Here is a 21,916-nt window from a genome sequence, read left to right as displayed (position 1 = left end):
GAATGTAGTTAAAATATCAAAAGTACAAAATGAGTTTTACTGACACTTCTGCCAAGGAGCTGATGACTCATGTTTGTTTCTTTACTTGTTTGTTTTGAAGATAGGACTGTGAGTGAACTGGTGCAGATCCAAATAAAAATCCACATCTACTGGATGTAAAAATGGTTTCATAAGGTGAATGTTGGGAAAGTTTGTAGTTAATCTGAATATTTCTTCCACCTGTGATGATTCTCCTGTGTTCATGTTTTATATTCTTTTAACGTAGATGAACATCCGTCCTGCAGGACTCAGGTTATTCAACACATCCACTCTGTTCACACCAGGAAACACCAGAGGACTTCAACGTATGATCAGAGACAAGAAAACTAAAAAAACAGCAAAGTGCATGATCTTTATTTGATATAATGTGAAGTGCTGCCCGAGCGGCACAAAATGGCAGCAGAGCGATAAATACATAAGGCTCCTTTTGAACTAACACCAAACTGCTGTGTGTCTCGATCGTGGCTCTTCTGCACGAGTGGAAACACCTGCAGATGATAAACGATAGAAATTTATAAATAGATGAACCAGCTTCGTCTCACTTCCACCTACAAAAGAAAATAAAAAATAAAACGGCAGAATGTGCAAATCCATCTGTGAAACCCCCCCGACTCTGACCCGGGAGGCCTGGACCTTCGACCCCTGAGTGTAACGTGCGATCAGGGGAGGGACGTGGTGAACAGCAGGAAGTGCTACACAATTCAGAAACCTTCAAAAATAAGAAACTAAAAATAATGAATAACTGGATTTGACTGTAATAATTCTAATATTTAAACTCTTATTATTCTTTAACTCTAAATCGCATTTCTATTCAATATTCCAAATAATAATAGAAGTATGATATGCACTGTATATTATGTCGGTGTGTACAACAGTACTTATTCAAAACATCAAACTCTTTAACCCACAGTAACCCTGTGTTTTCAGATCAGGCTCTCAGGCACCGATGTGACGTCACGCTGGTGGAGTCGCACGTCTGCGACACCGGAACCGGGTCCGTGGCCGGGTCACGCTTATCTGCTGCGTGGTGGTTGTTGTTCAACGGTGCAGCAAACACTAAAGATCCTTTTCCCCCATATGTGGCGTGTTGCTGTGACTCTGCCGCCCCAGAGCCGTGTGTGCGTGTGGACTCCTCAGATCTCCAGGGTTATGTCTCCCTCTAGGGGCCGGAGTGTTCTCCTTCAGCCGTTGGCCCCATGAAGCCTGAAGATGTGAGTCCTCGCCGCCGTGGAAGCGCCTGTGGTCGGATTCTGCAACGAGTCTGCAGCTTCTTTGGCGTCGCAAAAAAAGTTGAGTCTCAGGTTTCAAGTCAGCAGATTAGAGAGCATCTACTTCCCCGCGTACATACAGGTCCATGCTGCATGTGCACGAGTGTGTGAGTGTGTGTGTTTGTGTGTGTGTGTGTCTGTGTGTGTGGGGGGGGGGGGTGGGGGGGGAGTCTTATGCCCAGTGAACCTGAGATCCTGCCTTCGAGTGCCGTTTGGCCTCCATGATGGAGAAGGCCTCCTGCTCCTCGCTCATCTCCTTCAGCCTCTTCTCCTCCAGAAAGGAGACCAGAGAGTCCCTCATGTCCACCACCTCGATCATCTGCTGGAGGAACCGCTCCTCCTCCGCCTCCTGCTCCTGCGTCTTGTCTGCCAGACAAACACAAGGACACACTTTGAAGCAGCTTTGACCAACATATTCAGAATAATCACGCAATGAATGATGATGTAAAAACAATACGATAGTTGTCTCCATCATCTGAATCTGTAGCTCCCCTCAGCCTCACTCAGCTTCATCAGCTCCACATGTGTTTGCGTTTGTTTGTCTGTTATTTAGCAGGATTACTCACAAACTGCTGCACAGAGCGTGAAAGTAAACCAGGTGGAAGGAGGCGATACGGGTCAGGAAAGAACCGATTAAATGTTGGTGCTGATCCAGGATGTTTTTTCCTCTACCGCTACGTCGTGAGATCTCAGAGAATCGATCAATGGACATATTTATCTATGAGTTTGTGCAGTTAGAAGCAGCCTGATTGAATTTAAGGGGCCAACAGTTAATATGAGGCTAAACCAGTCTGAGTTAATCAAATCAAGTGGGGTTTTTGTTTCAGTTACTCCACTGAGGTTTGGAACTTGATTTAATCACAACGAGGGAGTTTGGGACTTGAGAGACAGTAACTTGGAAACACTGACTTGATTTGGACTCAGAAGCTTCTACAATTAAGGGTTTTATGACCCACAAGGATCTCAGTATACACACGAGCTTCTGAATAATGTTTTGAGACAGACTTGCAAAATGGGAACCTGACAAACTATAAATAGACTCGAGGAAATGCACAATCCTTACGACATTTAGGCTACAAACATCCCATAATGCAACACTATGTGGGAGCCAGTGTTACTCAGTACTCGCCACATTAAGAAAAGAATGTCTGATGCTGGTAATGAAATGGTCCTTGTATATTGAACCATGGACAAAGATGATATTCAGGGATGTTAACATGCACAATGACTGTATTCAGCTCTGTAGCTGCAGCAGAATCAAAAGGTCTCTTCAACAACTCGTGTTTTCATGAGCGCACAGAAAACTACACGCACCATTCAGCTCCATGAACTTCCTGAGCTCCAAATCCAGCATGCTCTGCTTGTCTTCCAGCTCCAGCTGTCGAGACCTGGGAGAGAGAGACACACAAACATCAGCTGAGTCACGACAGCGTGGCGTCTCGCTTTCAGAAGCAAGTCATCGCAAAAGGATGTGCAGCAAATACAGTGTGAACACTGGCTGAGAACAAACAACACAGTGTGTTCTGAGGGCGGAAGTCTGATGTTGTTCTGGCGGCCGTGTCACTTCTACCACGCGCACAAAAGCCGTGTTGTGTTCCCAGTGTTTGACGAGACAGGAGTACACTGTGCACCAACTGTTTACAAGCGAGTCACTCACGCCACCATGAGGTCAGACTCCTCGGAAACCAGCGCGTTCTTCTCGTGGACGAGATGGATCCAGTGCTCGATCATGTCGGGGGAACCGCTGCTGCCTGGAGGAGGAGAAAAACACAGGAACAGCACAGGTCTGTCTTCAGTGTATTTAACAGAAGCCAAAGTGCTTCCATACGTGGGACTTAAACGATGCAGGAGGCTTTAAAATGTGACACCGCTGCTATAAACTGCAGTAGTTGATGTCTTTCGGCTGCAGGAAACACAACATCTGGTTAAAATCTGTTTAAACTGTTGGGCTCATAAAAGAAAACGTTTTAAAAGTCCCTAAAAAGAAATAAACAAGGCCCTTTATAATATGAGGAATTAGAAATCCTGAATGTGCTGTTGACGTGTGGTTCTTACCGGCCTCTCCTCTCAGAGTCCTCTCCAGCACGACACCTTTATCCTCCAGATCCTTGAAGGTCACCTCGATCTCCTCCAGTCGCCTCTGGATCGACTTTAACCCACAAGAACAAGACAGAGTTAGAAAAACACCTGAGCAAAATGCAACTCACACGCTCAAAGTTACAATCTGTGAGATGTTCATTAGATTTTCAGAGTTTACAGTGTGTGTGTGTGTGTGTCGCTGTAATTCACACTGACCTGTGCATTACGCAATCGCTGTAATTCACTCGTCTTGGCTCGTCGCTCCAGCGTCCTAATCTTCATGAACTCCATCTTCTCGGCCTTGACGGGGTCTGACGGCAGAGTCTGGAAGTGAAGGTGATGTGTGAATGCTGTGAGTGGAACAGCTGTCAAATGTGAGATAACAACATCAGATCCATCCCTCTTCTTACTTTCTCATCGTACAGGTCGATATCATCTCGTTCAAACATGTCGTCCTCCTCGTCGTCGTCCTCGTCGTCGTCATCTCCATCGGCTCCCTCCTCCGAGGTGCTGTGCACGTGTCTGAATGTTGTTTCTGGGATTGAAACACAACAAAAGATGTAACGATGAACCCAGAGTGACTCAAAAACTCTACTTCTCTTCATTCGAGATTAGAAAAGAAGTCGTCAACTCACCCACTCTCCCTGGATGATTAACGTGGACACTGAGCCGCGTGTCTCTGCTGATCCTCGGGGACGAGAGATTCCAGGGGGAAAACTTTGATCGTTCTCTGGTCTGGCCGCTTGGCATCTCTTTCCTCTTGAAGCAGCGGCGATTCCTCTTCTCCCGCATGTGCCCGGTGGTGCTGCTGCTCCAGTAGCCCTCCTCTTCCTGCCCGTCCAGGCCCCCGGGTTTGGGGGGGCTCGGACCTGCCGCCGTCGCCGAGGAGGAGGAGCAGGAGGAGGATCCTCCGGGGGTCTCAGAGTCTGAGTCGGCGCTTAAACTTTGAAGATTCACCAGCAGGCTTTTCTCCTCGTTGGTGAGCTGCAGCTTCCGCAGCGACTGCTTGGGTCGGGAGTCGGGCGCTGCCTTAGACGTCTCCTTCGTCGGCGTCGCAGGTGAGTGAGTTTCTGGAGTCGAGGGGTTCAAAAGGTGGATTGTGCGAGGTTTGGCTTTGGGAGGGGAGGGCTGCGGGCTGATCTGCCGGGAGAAGCGGGGCTTGGGGACGGGAGCTGCTACCTGGGCTTTGGAAGGAGGATCTGTGGGAGTTTCTCTGGACTCTCCTTTGGATCCACGTGTGCGCTGCTCCTGCCCGTCACAGATGTGGGACGCTGTAGGTGAGGAGGGGGCGCAGTCCAACGTGTGCTCGAACTCCTCGTCCGACGGAGACAGTGTATAGTCATCACTGGAAAGACCGTTCTCGTCAGTTGTCCCTTTGTCCACTCCTTGGCTGTCCTGCTTGGAAAAATCCAACATTCAATCAATGAATTCTTGATAAAGATTGTTAAATGACTCATAAGAACATACAACATTCCAGTTAAATTAAATTAATATGATAGAACTATCCCAGATTCAAAGGGGAAATTGTGTCGTTGTGTTTGGCACTGCAGTAAAACAAGATCCTTTAAAAAAGGAGGAGATTAAATAAGTTACAGAAAAGAAAAATGGTTGTTTTCTAGCACAAATGTAAAATGACCTCATCCCCAGACGACACACGCTCTGAAGCAACACATTCTCATTACAGCGATGCACGGCTGCTGTGATGGAGTGAGCGCCCGCAGGCGTGTGACACCGGACCAGGCAACAGACGGATGACATATCGTGCAACAGAAGATTGTGTAACACGAGCATCGTGAACACGAGGAGTCAACACGCAGTCTGGAGTCGGCAGCAGGACGGTTTCCCGCTCGGTGACCCACCTGACAAGATGGTTCAGCCCCGTTCACCAGATCTTCGGAGTGCAGCTCGCAGTAGAACCTCCCTGAGGGGACGTCACAGACAATAAGTTGAAAAGTCAGACACAAGTCGAGGCTGAAGTTTTCTTAAATGATTAATCTCTCGTTGGTCTAAATGGGAACTCACTTAAAAAAAGGGTCTCAAATTATTAATTGCACAAATATAAATAAATAAAAAGGGGGGGCGGGACACAAATTATTCTGGCTTTGAGAGGACACTTAGAAATACAAGCGCTTCATCTGTGTAAGAATCCAGAAAACTGCGTGGCTCGAGAACCGTTCATTTTATCAGCTTCACACTTGTCACGTGTACTGATGAAGGCCCGATGAAGCGCATACGTTCAATATTATTACAATTTGAATACACAGGCAACAAGAGCTCTGATCACGACTAGGGGAAAAGATATCCATACAGAAACATAGTTTTTTCCTGACTCATGAGACACGATTATCGATATGCTGGAGCCAAATATCCATATTTAGTAAGTTATATATACATATAGTTTGAACCTTTGACGGTTCATGGTTATTTTATATTTGAACGATGCCACATGTGGACATTGTTTTATCTCAAACTGTGAAATTGAATAAAAACACAAATCCTGCACATTAGCTCTTTAGGGACATTTTGTTTTCCGTCTTCAGTTGGACAGATATCATGATGATATGTTTGTCTTGCAATACATCGATGATCACAGAATCGCAGTATCGTGATATTCTAGTTATCGTGGGCCGTGTATCACGTGTAGTATTGTGCTCAACAACCCAGGTGTTTCAATCCAGGGCGAAGAGATTAGGAAACAAGCGGTTGTGAGTGGTTGACTGAATGGTTGTTGTGTTACTGAGTCTCTACCTGTGGCCTGGTCGAAGGTGTATCCCCCCAGTCGGAGTGTGATGCTGCACCGGTGGCAGGTGAAGCAGCTCCGGTGGAAGAACTTGCCCTCAGCACTGATGCGCTCCAGCACGTAAACCCTTTGACCACAGAAGTAGCAGCCGTCGCTGTTCGTCATCGACCCACCGGCACGCGGCTCGGGAGCAGGAGCAGGAGCAGGAGCAGGCCTGGGACTGAGCTCAGGGGACACAGCAGGAACCAACGTCTATGGGAAAAGATCACAAGGCCGGAAATTAAACTCAGCATAAACAGAAATAGCAAAAAATGAGATGAGAAGAATCGGGAGAGAAAAGCTGCCAACGCTGAATTTACGCAGCAGAACAAAACTCACACTGTCCTCATCTTCCATCCTTGTGTCGCTCGCTCCTGTTGGTTTGTCTGCTGCCTGCTTCTCCTGCAGAGAACAATCAGAAGCACTATTTACTATTGCATGACCTGATTATGTTTTTTCTTTGGAGTCACAAACCCAAACAGGCATGTGAGTCGCCCGAAGGCACGAGAACACAGCCCGTAGGCCCCAGACGTGACCTCCCGCCGCTGTGCCACAGTGTTGGAAAATATCTTTATCTTTCTCATTACTCTGTGCAAACAGTGAACTCCGGTCACGGTGGGCGTACCTTGCGTCTTTGCAGAGAGTTGTGCTTCAGCTTGCTCAGGAAAAAGACGGCCGTCTGCGTCCGGGAGAGACTCAGCGTTTTGGAAGGCGGCAGGAAGCCTGCGGGGTCTGTCGCCGTAGGAAAATAAAAGAATGTCACTCACATCGAATTCAGTTTCATCTCAACATTAAAGTAGACAGAAATCCTGCAGGCGTGTGAACACCAGCGTTGGCCTACTTACAGCTGTGCAAACAGCTGCTTCAAATATTCTGATTGTACCTTCCAGCTTTACCTTTTCCTGGTTGACACACATGTAAATAATCCCTCGTATTTGTATTTTCTGCAGCATCACAGCAGCAGGAGCTGAATTGAGCTGAAACCACATGAACAGTCCTCAGCTGCTGCTCTGACCAACACTCCCACTCCCCCAGTCAGATAAGGTAACCAGAGACAGACAGCTCCCTCCTGCCTGCCCATCAGTCAGCGGATCCCAAGCAGAGCAGCACAGCATCACACAGCGTTCAGTGCATCACACCCACTTCAGCTCATTCACTGCCCCCCCACCCCCTACCCCCCAACGCTGGGCTGCACATTTACGCTGCACAAACTCCTCACGCCTCAAAGCCTGTGGGTAGAGAAATACCTCTGCTGCAAAGAGCCGAGAGCAAATCGTCCTCCGGTGCAGGCTGAGCCGAACGAGAGAGACGAGCCCCATCAGCCCCTGATCAGCACGGTGACTGGCTGCCTGCTCTGCTGTGGTGCAGGAGAGCAGCTCCACCAGCAGAGGCTGGATCTGTGCACACTGGCCACTTAAGTCCAATGAATTCTGGGTAACGGGCTCTTAAAGAGACAGCAGTGATTTGCTCACTTCAGTGGGAGGACACCTGACATCTTTAAAAGGTGGTGTTAACGCCACGCAGTGTCCTAGCAACCGCGTTATGTAAGATCGATGCTGCTAATAGAAACACAGCAGAACGTTTAATTAATGGCATTAAAATAGTTTTAATTAGTTGTGACGGGAACGTGTTTATTTTGATTTGGTTGATTATTAATACAGTTATCAGTTCCCGGCCCAGGTGACTGCACCTTCTCCTTATCAGGGTGTTTTCATTTGAAGCTGGAGGAGAAGAACAGAGCTGAGTAGTTTTAAGATCGCGGCAAAGCAGAAGGTAACGATATGAAGCTTTCAGCCAATCAGAGCAGAGTTGTGTCGTCACAGTTCCCAGCTGCAGCTGGAGGGGAACCGCTGCTGCGATGCTTTCAGGTCCCGTGACACAGTGGGGTTTTGCAACGCTCGATAAAGTCGTATCAAATTTCTAACCGGTGTGCATCACGTTAGGTCAGCGCAGCGGAGAGCCACGTAAAGTCGAACGCACCAATCGCGTACAACAAGAGACAAAAGGAGGAAATGATTGCTCTGTTCGTTTCGTCACACATACCCAGAGTTTTATCCTTAGCTAGCACGGTGAAGGCGTCCTGCACCTGCGTGAGGTAGAGCACCATGGACAGCTTGTCTATCTGTCCGCTGTTGGTGAAGTCACGGGCAGACATGACGGGGGGGATGCCCAGCTCCCTCTCCAGGACGCCGAAGGCCAGCTGGTTGTTGTGAGCGGCGCTGGACTCATCCAGGGAGCTCACGTCACTGAGGAGGAAATAGAGGGAAGCAGTTATGAGACAGACTGTGACACCTCCTTGTAGATCAGCAGCCAGGCCAAACCCGTAAGAGGGAACTAACTAAACAGTGAAGTCACAACAGAAGAATGGTTTCAACATGTGAGAGCAAATGTTTTTACGCATGACTGGACAAAGTGGATGATTTACGACACAATGGAAAACACACGTGAACTTATAACCTCCACCAAGGAGGCTTTTCACCCGTCCAGCTGGTTGTAAGTAGGATTATACAAAAACTACTTGTTGGAAAGGAAGTCATTAATTATTGGTGCAGACTTAGATGAGGCTGTGGAGCCAGGAACTTTATTTTCACTTTCTTTAACATTGTGAGAACGTTTTATGACACTTATCTATTTCCCAGGGGAGTAAATAAAGGATTTAGATTATATATTTACATATAAACTAATGATAACGGACCCGTACGTGCCCTTCTTCGACAAAAGAAACCTAAAAATACTGTTGTTATGTTTACGTTTATCTTTTAGTTCTGCTTTTTTTTTTTTTTACTGGACTGTGAATAAGTCAGAAGTCAAGTTGCTCATTTGCTATTTCTGGTTATAGGCTCAAGAAATAAAACACAGAATAAACATTAAACTTAAAGAGGAGTCCTGGGCTGTTGAGCCATGTGTGATTTGGATTTGATTGCCTTGCCAATGTTTGGTACCTTTTTTTAGCGCAGCATTACTTTACTATGACCAGAATAGCTCAAATTTACAAAGTATATCAACATATTGTGCCCAAAATCACACGAGACGGCCCCGTGTCTCATCGGTGGCGCCGTCAGCTCACGTCAGCGCAGCGACTCACATGAGCTGGGGTCTGAAGTGGTGGATGAGGGCGCACAGAGCCAGGCCCGACCTCCAGGACTGAGAGAAATCCTTCACCTTCACGTGCTCGTAACCGGCCGTGTGAGTCTGGCACCACTTCAACAACTCCTCAAAACCACGGATCGAATCTGAACAAATACAAACACCATCTATGAGACATTTTTTCCCACTGACAAAATGAGTAGAGACCAAAGAAGACCAGCTGACCGTGACGCATGAAAGAAATCTTGTCCTTCTGCTTCTTGCTGGATGGTTGGGATTTATCCACGTCGTAAAGGTGCTGCACCTAAATTAGGTGATAGGCAGATTAGTCATAACAAGCTGATAGAAATAAATCCTTCACCAGCTCAGAGTTCAACAAACAAACAGCAATCTTACATAAAAGGCGTCTATTGTCATATTTGGAAATAATATAAAAGGCCAAGAAGTGATAAATACCTGTCTGTTTAAATGGAGGATGTGTTTTCATCTGTATAAGTTTGGGGCAGGTCCAGGATTTTCACTTTCAAATTACATTTTCATTTATTTCTCAAAATATGAATCATGGATCTGGCATATCATGAGTGTGTGAAATTGGTGCAGATCCAAATAAAAATCTGGATCAAGTGAATCTAAATGTGGTTTCATAAGGAGGCCGAGGTCTGAGCTGTGCTTTTGCTTTTATGAGATTGTGTCTTGTCTAAAGAGCGGAGGACAGTCCTGACCTGGCTGGTGGGGATGGAGGAGAGGTTGATCCTCTGGTAACGCGTTTTGGGGTTGATGCTGTACCCGGCGTAGTTTTTGCTGGTGTTTTCAGGTGTGGTCTGAGACAGGAGCTGGTAAATGCTTTCTCTGCACAGGTTATCGAAGGAATGAAAAACAGGAGGTTAGAGCCAGACACAGCGACAGATCGGTCACTCGTCGCCACACAGACATGAGAGAATGAGGAGAGGGAGGGGTTGTGTAACTTGGGAGGGGTTGTTTTCAGATTACTCAACGGCTCGTGTTTTTCATTTCACACGAGATGAACAGACAGAGAACTGAAGTAAAAACTGACTGGAGTTAAATAAATGTTGACTTTTTTAAAACTTTGTGGTAAATGTCAGACTCTGCAACGACATTCAGAACGTAAAATAAATGCTACAATGTTTTTTCATGTTTCAAAACTACTCACAAATTCATTCTTCCATACATGTAGCTCTTATTGTGAAATTCATCTATATGCTCATATCACATATTGTGTACTTTTGTGATACCGCTATTTATACATTTTATGTTCTTGTTTTTAAGTGTCAAACATTTTGTTTTTCAGTCGCCAGAAGCCAAATCTCATCAAGGAACTCCGCTGAAATACTTTTAACGGCCGTGCAACCAAAACAACTATTCATCATATTAATCGTCTCAGGATGGGGGGGGGGGGGGGGGGGGCTGTTGCTGATGAGATCCACAGGGACACTGATTCACTTTGGCACTTTATTTTAATAGGTTTCAAGGAAACACATAAAAACTGTGTTTGTGCAGGTAACAAGTTAAATTTAAGCATTTTAAAGACCATCGTCATAGGACTGAGATAAATGATCAGTCATCAGCTCCATGTTGGTCCCGTTTGTAGTTTTCTTACTGCGTATGGTTGAGAAAGAACTACAACACATGGAGACACTAAAAACTACGATGCATAACATAATAAAAAACTACCTAAAAGTATTTATGACCTTTTAAGGCCTTAAATTCAAATCATTGACTTTAGTTTTCCTGCAAAAACCCTGAAAATAGATTCTGAGTCAGAATCCTTATTTCAGTTTAACCAAAAGCCAAACCTAGTACTAATAATAGAACATGTGAATTTCACTGTACAAAGAACTGATGAGAATACTTTCACTTCTTTTTTTTTAAGTACGCAAGTAAAGTATATTAAGTATAAGCAACTTCCCCAGAGCAAAGTAACAAACTGCTGCATATAAATAAAATAACACCATAAAACAGAAGAGAAAGGGAATAAAAATATACGGCTCTAAATGCTACATTGCACAAAATGAGACAAAGACCAATATATAACTGAGTTGTTTTCATCTCTCTCTTAGTGGAGTCACTTCCTGAGTTAGCAGGCAGTCAGTGTAGGTGGTGAGAAACAAGGCAGCAGTGAGGAAAGAGGCTGCAGCTACATCACGAAACCTGCCGTGTTCCTCATGAAATCCGATCCGGCTGCATTGTGCACAGCTGAGTGAAACTTGCTCACCGCTCAGCCAGGACCTTGAGGTGTGGGACTCCCATTCCCCAGCTCCTCACCATCCAGGCGGTGTCGAAGGAAGCCAGGAAGCCACGAGCGATGCCTGTTCCCAGAGGCCAGAACGGCTGCAGGGAGAGAGAGAGACCAGAGTGCAGGAGCTCACATTAAGACAATCTCACAGTTAAGTGGAGCAGCAGGGACGCTGGGAGTCGGTCGGAGCGGCTCGTGCTGAGAGAAAATCTATATCCTGCCATTACATTCAATTTAGCACAGTATTGTATCTATCTAATAATTCCACAAAGCGTTTCAGTGTCGAGTTTGGTGCAATTTGGACACATACGCTCAATATTAATAAAGTTTGAATTTACAGTCTGCAGACAGAGTTGAGCATGTCCTCCCGTAGGTCCTCAGATAAACTACAGCCGTGGTCGACAACCGGGCGAAACCACCGGCTCGAAACGCCATCAGATCATTTGTAGTTCATCACATCGACACAGACACAGACGGACTGAACCGCGACACTCATAGAACCACTTCCTGTTTGGCAATTTGTCTTCAGATAAAATCACAATGTTCGTTTTGTTTCTGCGAACAGAGCTTTTATTTAGAAAAGTTGTTTGGTTGTCGGTTGCTTTACAGACTCTGAAATAGCCGACAAGCAATGTTTGGATAAAATAACTCAGTCAAACTTGTATATAAACCACCACACGTGAACTAATAAAGTACGTAAACTCTTTATCAATGCAGATAAACCAGGTGGGATGAACACATAGTTTTCTAACTTCACTCTGCACCATAGATTGTTTCTAAAAAGCTCTGCCCACAAACAATAAAAAGTGGCAGTAGATTGTAGGAATAAATCTGAAGTAGCATCAACACAGGACAAGAGAAACACAACATTACAAACAGTCGAGTTCAGAAGAAGAACGTCTTCCCCTACCTCCACCAGACAATCTCCCACCAGCCCCATCAGCAGCTTCCTGCCCCTCCTCTCCCTGACGAGGGAGGCGTTCTCGGCGCGGTGCATGCAGGTGAAGTCGAACATGGCCACGTCCGGCTCGCCGTTCGGGTTCTTCGCGAACTGGAGGTCGGGCAGCTGGCCACCTGTGGAGAAGAGGGCCGCGTCGTGGGCGTAGCGGTTCAAAGCCTCGCTGTCCACGTTGGCCGCAGCCAGGAGCTCCTCTGCATCACCGGAGTCCTGCAGAGACACAGGGAGAAGCGCTTTCCAATGAGCGACACGTCTAATACGTGGATTATTTCGTTGGGCCTCGGCCGCGGAGACGGAGGAGCTGATTGACGGTTCGTCTCTTCGCCCTCTGAGCGCCTGCGTGGCCGTTCCATCCATCGAATTTGTTTCTTTTTCCATACGAGTGATGCAGCTGGAGCCAATAAGAGCTTCTCCCTGGTAATGGATGTGCTGTTCTCACCTGTTTAATGACCCCCTTCTTCAGCAAGCTCTTCTTCTTGGCAGTCATGACAAAGTAGTGGGTGTCGTCTTTGTAGTAGACAATGTTCTCCAGATCAATACCTGGAATGGGAAACGGAGAAGAGCCGAGGGTGAGGAGATTGTGGAGAGTTTGTATATATTCATCTACTGGTTTTACTGGTTCTACGATGGGATGCAGGTTGGTATCTCATTCAAATGATCAGGGTCATGAAAGGTGAGTTGTGATTCCTGTGGAGTTATTTCAAAATGAGGGTGCACTCGATTCGGTGGATCATGGGTTGATGCTGTCACAGGAAATTAACCGAGGATTGGAACACAGATTAACAGCCGTGTTTGCTGCCCCCCCCCCCCCCGCGTCACGTTGAACCCGACCCGACGGTGTGAACACTCATTTCCTGCCTGGAGGGTCGTGTCCAGTGCGGCACAACACAGCCAAAATGAAATGCAAATGGCAGCACTCGTATTCCTAATAGAAAATGTTATCGTTCAATGACTTTGCATCATAATTCATGTTTCACTTGCAAGCTGTAGTATTAAAACGGATGATTTCAACTTGTCCTCTTCCACTCAACACGGCTGCAGATGTTACAGATGTGGACTCTTACCCGTCTCTGTGAGCAGATCCTGGAAGAACTTCTGGTTGTAGATGCGCGCTACGCCGCTGATCTCTGCCACATGGGCCTCGGCCGCCGTGTTCCTGTTGATGAAGTTGGCCGTGATGCCGATGGCCAGCTTTCCTCTCAGCTCCTTATGTTTGAAACCTGAGAGTTTGGGAAAGAAGAAAGAGAGGAAACGCTGTATTGAATAAGTCTGTCAGAGGAAGTTCCTGGAGATGATTTGATATCGTTCTCTCAACCCGATACCTGGACGTTGCGTTTCTGCTGATACCGAGAACCATGTCCGCTACTAACTCTGTAGAAAGGCTTAAACTGAAGTCCTGCATGTGGTACCTGTCACCATTTTAGTCATGGGACTCTCTAGCATGACATTTTGCCGACATTTTGTTACACTGCCGGAAAACACTTCCTCTTCTTCGCTGCTCTAAAAACAGTACATGCACGTGGAAGCACAATGCAACTGATGTTTTGGAGCAACAAACGAATATACTTCCAGGATCAGATCGGTATTTTAATAACTTGCATCGTCAGCAGTATCGGAGGCATTCCCGATGCTAGTAAGGTACTTATACTTCACTTGAATATTCCCATCACCTACTTTACTTTTCCAATGGACCTGTAAATAACACAACAATAATCTAAAAATGTCTCCAGACTTATTCTGTTGAAGCCACTTGGTTCACTGAGTCATTTTGAAACCACTGACTATTTAAAAATTAGTTTCTCTTCTTTCTACTGCTCTGATTGTTGAGCCGTGTTTACCTCTGCTTTATTTTGCTCTTACTTTTCCACCTGACTCTGCTGGAACAACCGGATCTTTTTGATTTGGGGCGGTGCAGAAAAAGTGAATTCCAGGAAGTCCGATCTGTATTTAGATTTGTGTTCTTGCCAATGCCCTGCCCAAAGCATGACAGGCATTTCTGGTATTGGTGTTGGAACCACAGCTGACTGCCCCCGTTGCCACAGCGAGAACCGAAGAAATCGAGACATTCTTTTTGTTTGTCTCACCATCGGGGACAAATCTTCCTCCTCCTGCAGAGATGAAGACGTCGAACTGGAAGGAAGCAGCAGGATGAGACGCCGGCTGCAGCTTGGCCATCCAACCTGTCGGAAACACAACGAACTTTAATGTCTCCTCAGCGGGTTTTATAACAACATGTCGGAGCTTTTCCACACAAACAACAACTGATGATGATGATGTCCTGAGCACAACGAGGAAATGACGAGTACCGTTTTCCCCGGAGGGTTCAATCAGGCCCTGGAACTCCACTCCCGTGTGCACCTCCACCCCGAGGAGCAGGGACACTTTCAATAAAACCAACTGCAGCTGACGGATGCCTGAAAACACACACATGAATGTTCAATTGGGAATGTGTCAAAGAAAACCAAGAAAACTATTCATCAGTTAGTCAAAATGCTTTTGATTCTCTTACATGTACCAAGACTTTAAAGTCCAAATTCATAAGAGGAGGGATCATGTTAATGGAATAAGTATTTTTTAAAGATTAATTTCATACACTCTCAAGCTATTTTACATGCCAGACACATTCCTCGTTCTCTAAAAACCGCCGCCTCCACCAGACACGTAAAAGATGACATTAAAAAAAGAAGTTGCAGAAAAGTTGGAGATAGATTTTCAGGATTAATCAGCTAATGGATGAAACGTTCATTTCTCTGAGCAGCACCGGAGCCGGCCGACAGAACAGAACAGTCATTATTCACGCACTGATGTGATCCAGGGAGCCGGTGCAGAATTTGCCGTAGAACTTCTTGGCTCCGAGCCCGCGGAGGTCGCAGATGGTGAAGGGCCACAGGTGGAGAACGTTGTTCCTGGTGAACGACTCTCTCTTCTCCAGCACCATCACCTGAGCGCCGAGCAGGGCCAGCTCGATGGCCGTCCTCAGCCCACATGGTCCGGCGCCCAACACGAGACACTGGGGGGGAGAGGAGGAGGAGGAGGACGTGAAACGATGCCAGTGGGAGAAATGAGAAAACGTTTTTTTTATATCCTCCTGCAGGGCAACGAGAGTGAGGAGAGCCTGGAGCCGTGGGATGACTCAGGTTTCTAAATAAAGCCCTCAAGGCCGAATATTGAGTGACAGTGAAACTAATTAACGCTGTAACAGCCTCCGAAGGCAAATTGGTTATAATTTAAAAATGCTGAAAATTCACATTAATGAGGTCTAAATCTGATCAGCAGCAACAAAACAAAGAACAGATTCATTTGCCCTTCACAGTTAATTATTACCTTCGCTGAGGAGTTAACGTCTGTGTTAGTTTGCAGGTTTATGCAGAAGCTACAGGACGGATTTGTGTGAAACTTGGTGGAGGGATGTGGTCGACCGCAGAGAAGAGCGCATTTGGTGCAAATCCTCATAAGGGAGCAGATCCACAATGTTTCTTTACTTCCTTTTTTCAACATGTTCATTGATTTCTCAAGAGAATTATCTCTGAGCTTCTCTGGTATCTGCGGAGGTTGGTATCAACGAGTTTGTTCAACTTTGTGCAAATAAAAGTCCGGATCTAGTGGATTTAAATGTGCTTTCAGAAGCAGTGCAGAGACTCAATCAGGTTTATCTAGTTTAACTGAGTGATACTAATTTCTATCTGTGCATTTCAATGTGCAGCCCGGTTACACTGAATATATTATTTTAATCTATTTAGATTTTTATATTTCCCTGTGCATATATTGTATGTTTACTTTCTCACACATAATCTCATCATAACCAGTTCTGTAAATCAAATTATCATGAAAATAACAAGATTACAGTCAAATATTTCCAAACCAAAAAGGCAACAAGTAAAGGTTGAATTCTACAATGTGTGTTTACCTTGTTTTTGGGGCAGGCTTTTCCTTGCTGGTAATCTGCGTGAGACGCCCTCTTGTCCAGCTTGGTCCACAGAGCCTTGGCCCTCCAGTAGTTCAGCCTCTCCTTCACCTTGATGTAGAAGGTCCTGAACTCTCTGGGGTTGAGGTCCAGCTGCCTGCAGAGCTCGGCAAAGTGATGCCTCACGTCCTTGCAGGTCTGGGCTTGGACGAAGAGGTCATACGCAGCATGTGAGGGGTTGACAGGGTCCTGGCTCGCCATGGCGGAGGAGGAGAGGTGGGGTTGTACGTCAACTGCGGAAGAGGAGGTTAAATCATAGTATTAGAGATATAATACTCTGTGGAAACGATCACAGGGTTAAAAACTCCTTGTTGTTTTCATGCATAGAGGTGGTCCAGTCCTGTGAGTCTTCCACCTACTGTGCTGTGGTACATCCCCTCCTCATGTTCTCTAATTATAGTCCTGATGTATTGTTTAAGACTTCAGGTCACCTGGTTGTCTGAGTCATTACCAACTTCCCCCATGTGCTCTCTGTGGCTCCTCTTATCTTTTCCTCTTTACGAGCGAACAGCCCGCCCACAGCTGATGTGTCAGCCTCACACGGCCTCGGGATGTGTTCCTGTCATTAGCCCCAGACAGCTGAATGAAAACACATGGCCGAAACCAACAGGGAGAAACTTCTTCCACATGTTTGGGCTGAAATAACTGTCGCGTATCACTTCAAACACGAAACAATCTGCTGGGTGGGTTGAATAAAGACTATTAGCCAATTCATATTTTAAATGTATGCAGACAGCTGATTCAATGTGTTTATATTATTCCCTCCTTTAGTCTTTAAAACATTAGAAATAGTGAATAATGGCTGCTACCAATGATTATTTCCATTATCGTTGAATCTCCCTGTTTTCTTAAATCATCATCAAGTCAAAACATTTTCAGAAAATACTCAAAATGCATGTTTTAAACTGCTTATAGCCCAAAGTGATGAATTCATATGCAGCTCCATGTCCACGACCCAAACATCAAACATCTGAGACGCTGTGACAAAGGGAATTGGCTTTAGAATCAAAAATGACTGAAGAGTTTTAAAGTGGAAAGATTCTGAAACTGAAACCAAACTCGTGATGATCTGAACGCCACGTTTTAATTGACCAAATCATAAAATGTTACTGATAAGTTGTGTCAACGTGTCGTGTGATTATTTGGGTCCAATCGACTGATGACCTCTGTGGTAAAGATTAGAATAATTAAATTAAATCAAGATGGATAACGACTCTGAAATTCACACATTCGAGTCAGCAGTGAGAGAACAGACAAAGTTCACACGCTGAGTTAATCGACCATCAAATTAACTACTCTCCTGTTGATCAGCTCATCAATTCATTAACTAATTTAGTTGAAGCCAGTGGTGGAGGACGCACTCAAACATTTAACTTGAGTAAAAGTACAAACAAATAGATGAAAGTGAACTTTTCTACTTGAATAAAAGTAAGAACTTGCTTTTAACTATACTCAAAATTAGAAAAGTACTTGCAGAGTGTAGGCTCTTCCCTAACGTAACAACTACATCATTCACTTTGTATAACTTCTTCACCTGTGATGCTGCTGCTGCTGCAGGAGGCGGGGTCTAATGTTTCCCGCTCGCTCTGATTGGATGATCGGACCAGTTTCTCACTGATTACTTTAAAAAAGATGATTCTTCTTTCTGCTCCTTTTCATCCAAGATTTTAGATTTTGTGTTTGTATTTAAATTGTTTTGTTTGGTGGATAAATTAAATAAACTTATAAATAAACAAATAATTATATATATATATATATATATATATAAAAAGTCAAACTCTTGCTGAGGGTTAAGATCCGAGGATGTCGCACCTCGTTAAGCCCGATGAGGCAAACTGGGATTTGTGAATATGGATTATACAAATAAAATTGGATTTGATTGTAAAAAACCAGTGGAGTAGAAAGTACAGATACATAAAAATGTACTTAAAATGTACCCAAGTACAGTAACAAAGTAAATGTACTTTGTTACCTGCCACCAGGGGATGAAACAACAGATTCTTGTAAATCCACAGTCAAACTGTTAGTGACCATTTAAAAGACTAATCTTTTAAATCCACATCACAACAATAAAAGGTCTGTTTAAAGCACCACTCCTATAGCACACACGCACACGCACACACACACACACACACGCACACACACACACACACACACATCCAAATGTCAAGTGAATTCAGTCTCAGACTTTAACCCCGCGCTGTATTGTCACCATGTTTTAACACTTTAGTGGCTGCAGCATAAGAAACGCTGTCACATTCACACGCTGCATCAGTGTGAAGTGTGGGTGTAGCTGACGCTTCCTGTAACAAACTGGCACATCACTTCCTGATGAACACATAACACATAACACTAACCGCAGCTCTCCTCCGCGGCTCATTCTGCAGCTTCCAGCCCTCCACCTGAGACGCAGGCTATAATTACAGTCGCAGGCCGCTGCAACGTGTGTTTACATGACTCTGAGTGTGTGTGTGTGTGTGTGTGTGTGTGTGTGTGTGTGTGTGTGTGTGTGTACATGATGGAAACTGCATTGAAACTGTTATTAAGTCCAACAATCCTCCCTCACATTTACCAAGCTACCGTTGTCTGTGGATATTCACTCTCCTCCCGTTTACTGCTCTTCATCCTGTTGTGTATGGTTCCAAATTTTTTTATATCATAACCTGCGATAAATCCATATGCAACGAGTCAGGAGGTTTGTTTGAGACCCAAACGGTAACGACCTGCCACAACAGCGCCGACGTTAACGCCGATGCTCGGGTGAACATGATCCATCTCTGATGCAACAAACATTTCTAACGAGCTGAAAGAGAGAAATCTCAATATTCAGATAATTACCTCCTCCTCCCACGACGTTATGTTTTCACCCCTGTTGGTTTATTTGTTCGGAGAATTACACAAAAACTGCTGAAACAAACACAACTGTACAGTAAATTGCATTACCGCACATTTTGGGGGTGAGGGGTGTTCAGCTGCAACATGACACTTCACCACTAGATGTCACTAAATTCTACACACTGAACCTTTAACTATATTTTGTATTTCTATGCATTGATATTGTCTTGGTCTGTATATATATATATATATATTTCTGTTCTTGGCAGGAGCAACCCTAACGAGACCCTGAAGATCAATAACGTTTTACAGATTCTAGCGGATCTTTAATGTTTTTATAGAGGGATCTTCTTCTTTTTCAGCCACTGTGTTAAAAGTAGATCTAGAAACCTGAAACTATACCAGGAATGTGTAAAAGAACGTGGATTCAGGAAGTTAAAAACAGCTTTGATGAATATTGAGTAGTTTTAGAAGCGTAATCGAACAAATATGGCATATTTTGGGCCAGATGAAGATAAATAACCTCTGCCAGGGGGTTTTCATTGGCTTTTGTTTATTAGCTAACAGGATTACGTAAAAACTCGGATTGTCCTGAAATTCGGGGCGAGGGAGGAACTTTTTGGTCTGGATGCAAGAACTTAATTTGACTTTCTTTAACATTGTGACATTTAGTTTTTTTTGACATTTTTCCCCAGATTCCCCAGATAATAATTAATAGATCTTGTTATTTAGGGAACCGTTCTCTTGAATTTAAGGGACTGTCCCTGCAGAGGTTTGTCTCTACCGACTCATTCTACTTGTATATATATATATATATAATGATTTAAGTAATTTGTCCCATCATTTGAAATCATAAATCCAAACTTGCATCAGGGTAAAAGTCTATAAGCAAACGTTTATCAAGCGAGAGGAGGCCTGTGAACACGAGACAACCTGTCTCCTGAAACACTAAAAATACCTCCGACGATCACCCCGACACTTTCATCTCGCTCTGAAGGAAGCTGCTGTATTTGTACTCTGATGTATTTATACTCTGTGCTATATCTTCTGTGTCAACCAGCTTGAAAGACACACACAAACCCCCCCCCCCCCCAGAAAGTACAAACTAGTCTCCAGTGGTTGAAATAAGATGGTCGTACTGCTTAGATGTCATCTGTGGCAAAGGCACGCACGCGCGCGCACACACACACACACACACACACACACACACACACAGTAAACATCATCTGACTGCTGTTAAGCAATTGTGAGGAGGATGAGCAGGGGCAGACGAGTCGCAGCAGGATCGTGTTGGACAGGATCAGACAGAAACCACCGGGATCTACAGTAGAATCGACCCGATTTGCCTCAGAGCCGCTGGATCAGATGGGATTGACCCCAACTTATATTACACATGTGAGCTGCGGGTCTGGATCCAAACACTGATCTCCAGCCCGAGGGGGTTTGTGGACACACAGGGACACACACACACAGGGACACACACACAGGGACACACACACACACACACACACACACACAGAGAGAGAGATGGAGGGAGAGGGGGGGGCTGAAACAGAAAGAGAAGTCATTTCCTGGACTTATCTTCCTCCAGCACCAGTTAAACAGGAGCCCTTTAAAACATGTAGGAACTCACAATGTGGGGAAGCTGAGAAATGAGGAGGAAGGTGTGGTGCTGATCTGCTGTAACCAGGAGCACGCGCACACACAGAGAGAGACACACACACACAGAGACACACACACACACACACACACAGCCACACACAGCCACACAGAGAGAGAGAGAGACACACACACACACACACACACACACACACACACACACACACACAGAGAGACAGACACACACACGACACATATGTGTGGACAAAGACAAACAAGGACCTCGTATATTTGTGTACTTAACAACGGAGGAACTGAGAGAAAAACACACTTTTACACAAAACTGAAGCACAACATCAGAGTGTGAGAGAAGACACGCGGACACACGAGCAGAATCTGAGTGACTTTACCTCACGTGGGTCTTGGTGGGGGGGGGTTTCACTGGGCTCCCATCGGGACCGGGACCGGGTCCATGTTGTGTCCTCCCTTTGTTTACAGGTGAAAAAGAGTCGCGCGCTGTTTCACCTGCGTGTCGGCGGCGCGCGAGACGAGCGCTCAGCCTCTTCCGGGACCTTCTGGTCCAACACGCAGCGCGAGAGCCCGGCGCACGTGACGAGAGGAGGGCAGGTGCGTGTGTGTGTGTGTGTCTGTGTGTGTGTGTGTGTGTGTGTGAGGGTATACTGTCCCGGGGGCATCATCATGAGGGGTGGACTACAACTACTACTTCATTTCAATATTTTAATGAATTTAATAATATAATACAATATAATATAATATAATTTTAGTTACTTATTATTATTAATCCTATTCTTATTATTGCTTTTATTATTATTGATCATATTGTTCATATTACAGCGATAACAAAGATGTTTTTAAGAATGAAATGTGACACCAGGTTATGAAAGATATCAGATGAAACATGTCTGTACAAATCTGGATGGAAACAGTAGTGGAATGTTTTGCTGAAATCATAACGAGTACTTTTACTCACCTTTTGTTCAGAATATTATACTTTGGAACACTGGGCTTCAATGGTGGTATTTCTACTTTAACT

The 21,916-nt window shown here is 45.1% G+C and overlaps 2 protein-coding genes across 3 annotated transcripts in view; both read right to left on the bottom strand.

Moving 5' to 3' along the window:
* Nucleotides 1–1,039: 1,039 nt before the first annotated feature.
* mical1 (microtubule associated monooxygenase, calponin and LIM domain containing 1) lies at nucleotides 1,040–21,465 on the bottom strand. Of its 2 annotated transcripts, XM_034590042.1 has the most exons (25): nucleotides 21,270–21,465; nucleotides 20,928–20,933; nucleotides 16,372–16,652; nucleotides 15,267–15,474; nucleotides 14,771–14,878; nucleotides 14,549–14,644; nucleotides 13,529–13,684; nucleotides 12,904–13,004; nucleotides 12,417–12,674; nucleotides 11,486–11,601; nucleotides 9,975–10,101; nucleotides 9,478–9,556; nucleotides 9,251–9,398; nucleotides 8,209–8,411; nucleotides 6,791–6,897; nucleotides 6,505–6,567; nucleotides 6,135–6,378; nucleotides 5,246–5,307; nucleotides 4,022–4,781; nucleotides 3,797–3,921; nucleotides 3,603–3,710; nucleotides 3,363–3,456; nucleotides 2,965–3,058; nucleotides 2,622–2,695; nucleotides 1,040–1,673 (listed from the first exon to the last, which is right to left on the bottom strand). In XM_034590042.1, exons 3-25 carry the CDS (start codon nucleotides 16,627–16,629, stop codon nucleotides 1,480–1,482), a joined length of 3,783 nt encoding a protein of 1,260 aa, XP_034445933.1. In that variant the 5' UTR covers nucleotides 16,630–16,652; nucleotides 20,928–20,933; nucleotides 21,270–21,465; the 3' UTR covers nucleotides 1,040–1,479. The 2 variants fall into 2 exon arrangements, with proteins under 2 accessions (XP_034445933.1, XP_034445932.1); XM_034590041.1 differs by lacking the exon at nucleotides 20,928–20,933 and having other exon boundaries at nucleotides 16,372–16,661; nucleotides 21,273–21,465.
* src (v-src avian sarcoma (Schmidt-Ruppin A-2) viral oncogene homolog) overlaps nucleotides 18,544–21,916 on the bottom strand; it is a 31,184-nt gene continuing 27,811 nt past the window's right edge. The window contains exon 15 of the transcript XR_004614373.1: nucleotides 18,544–18,586. The gene's annotated coding sequence lies outside the window, so the exon portion shown is untranslated. The remainder of the gene's footprint in view (nucleotides 18,587–21,916) is intronic.

This window comes from Hippoglossus hippoglossus, chromosome 7 (assembly GCF_009819705.1).
Source record: "Hippoglossus hippoglossus isolate fHipHip1 chromosome 7, fHipHip1.pri, whole genome shotgun sequence".
In the NCBI taxonomy this organism is placed as follows: domain Eukaryota; kingdom Metazoa; phylum Chordata; class Actinopteri; order Pleuronectiformes; family Pleuronectidae; genus Hippoglossus; species Hippoglossus hippoglossus.
Note: the sequence above shows the minus strand (reverse complement) of the source record. Positions and strands in the feature narration are given on the sequence as shown.

Coding starts and splice junctions, on each gene's coding strand:
- mical1 (XM_034590042.1), bottom strand. CDS start 16,629: ATGGCGAGCCAGGACCCTGTCAACCCCTCACATGCTGCGTATGACCTC. Junction 3,711..3,796: donor TCGACCTGTACGATGAGAAA/GTAAGAAGAGGG, acceptor CTTCACTTCCAG/ACTCTGCCGTCAGACCCCGT. Junction 2,696..2,964: donor GAGTCTGACCTCATGGTGGC/GTGAGTGACTCG, acceptor TCTCTCTCCCAG/GTCTCGACAGCTGGAGCTGG.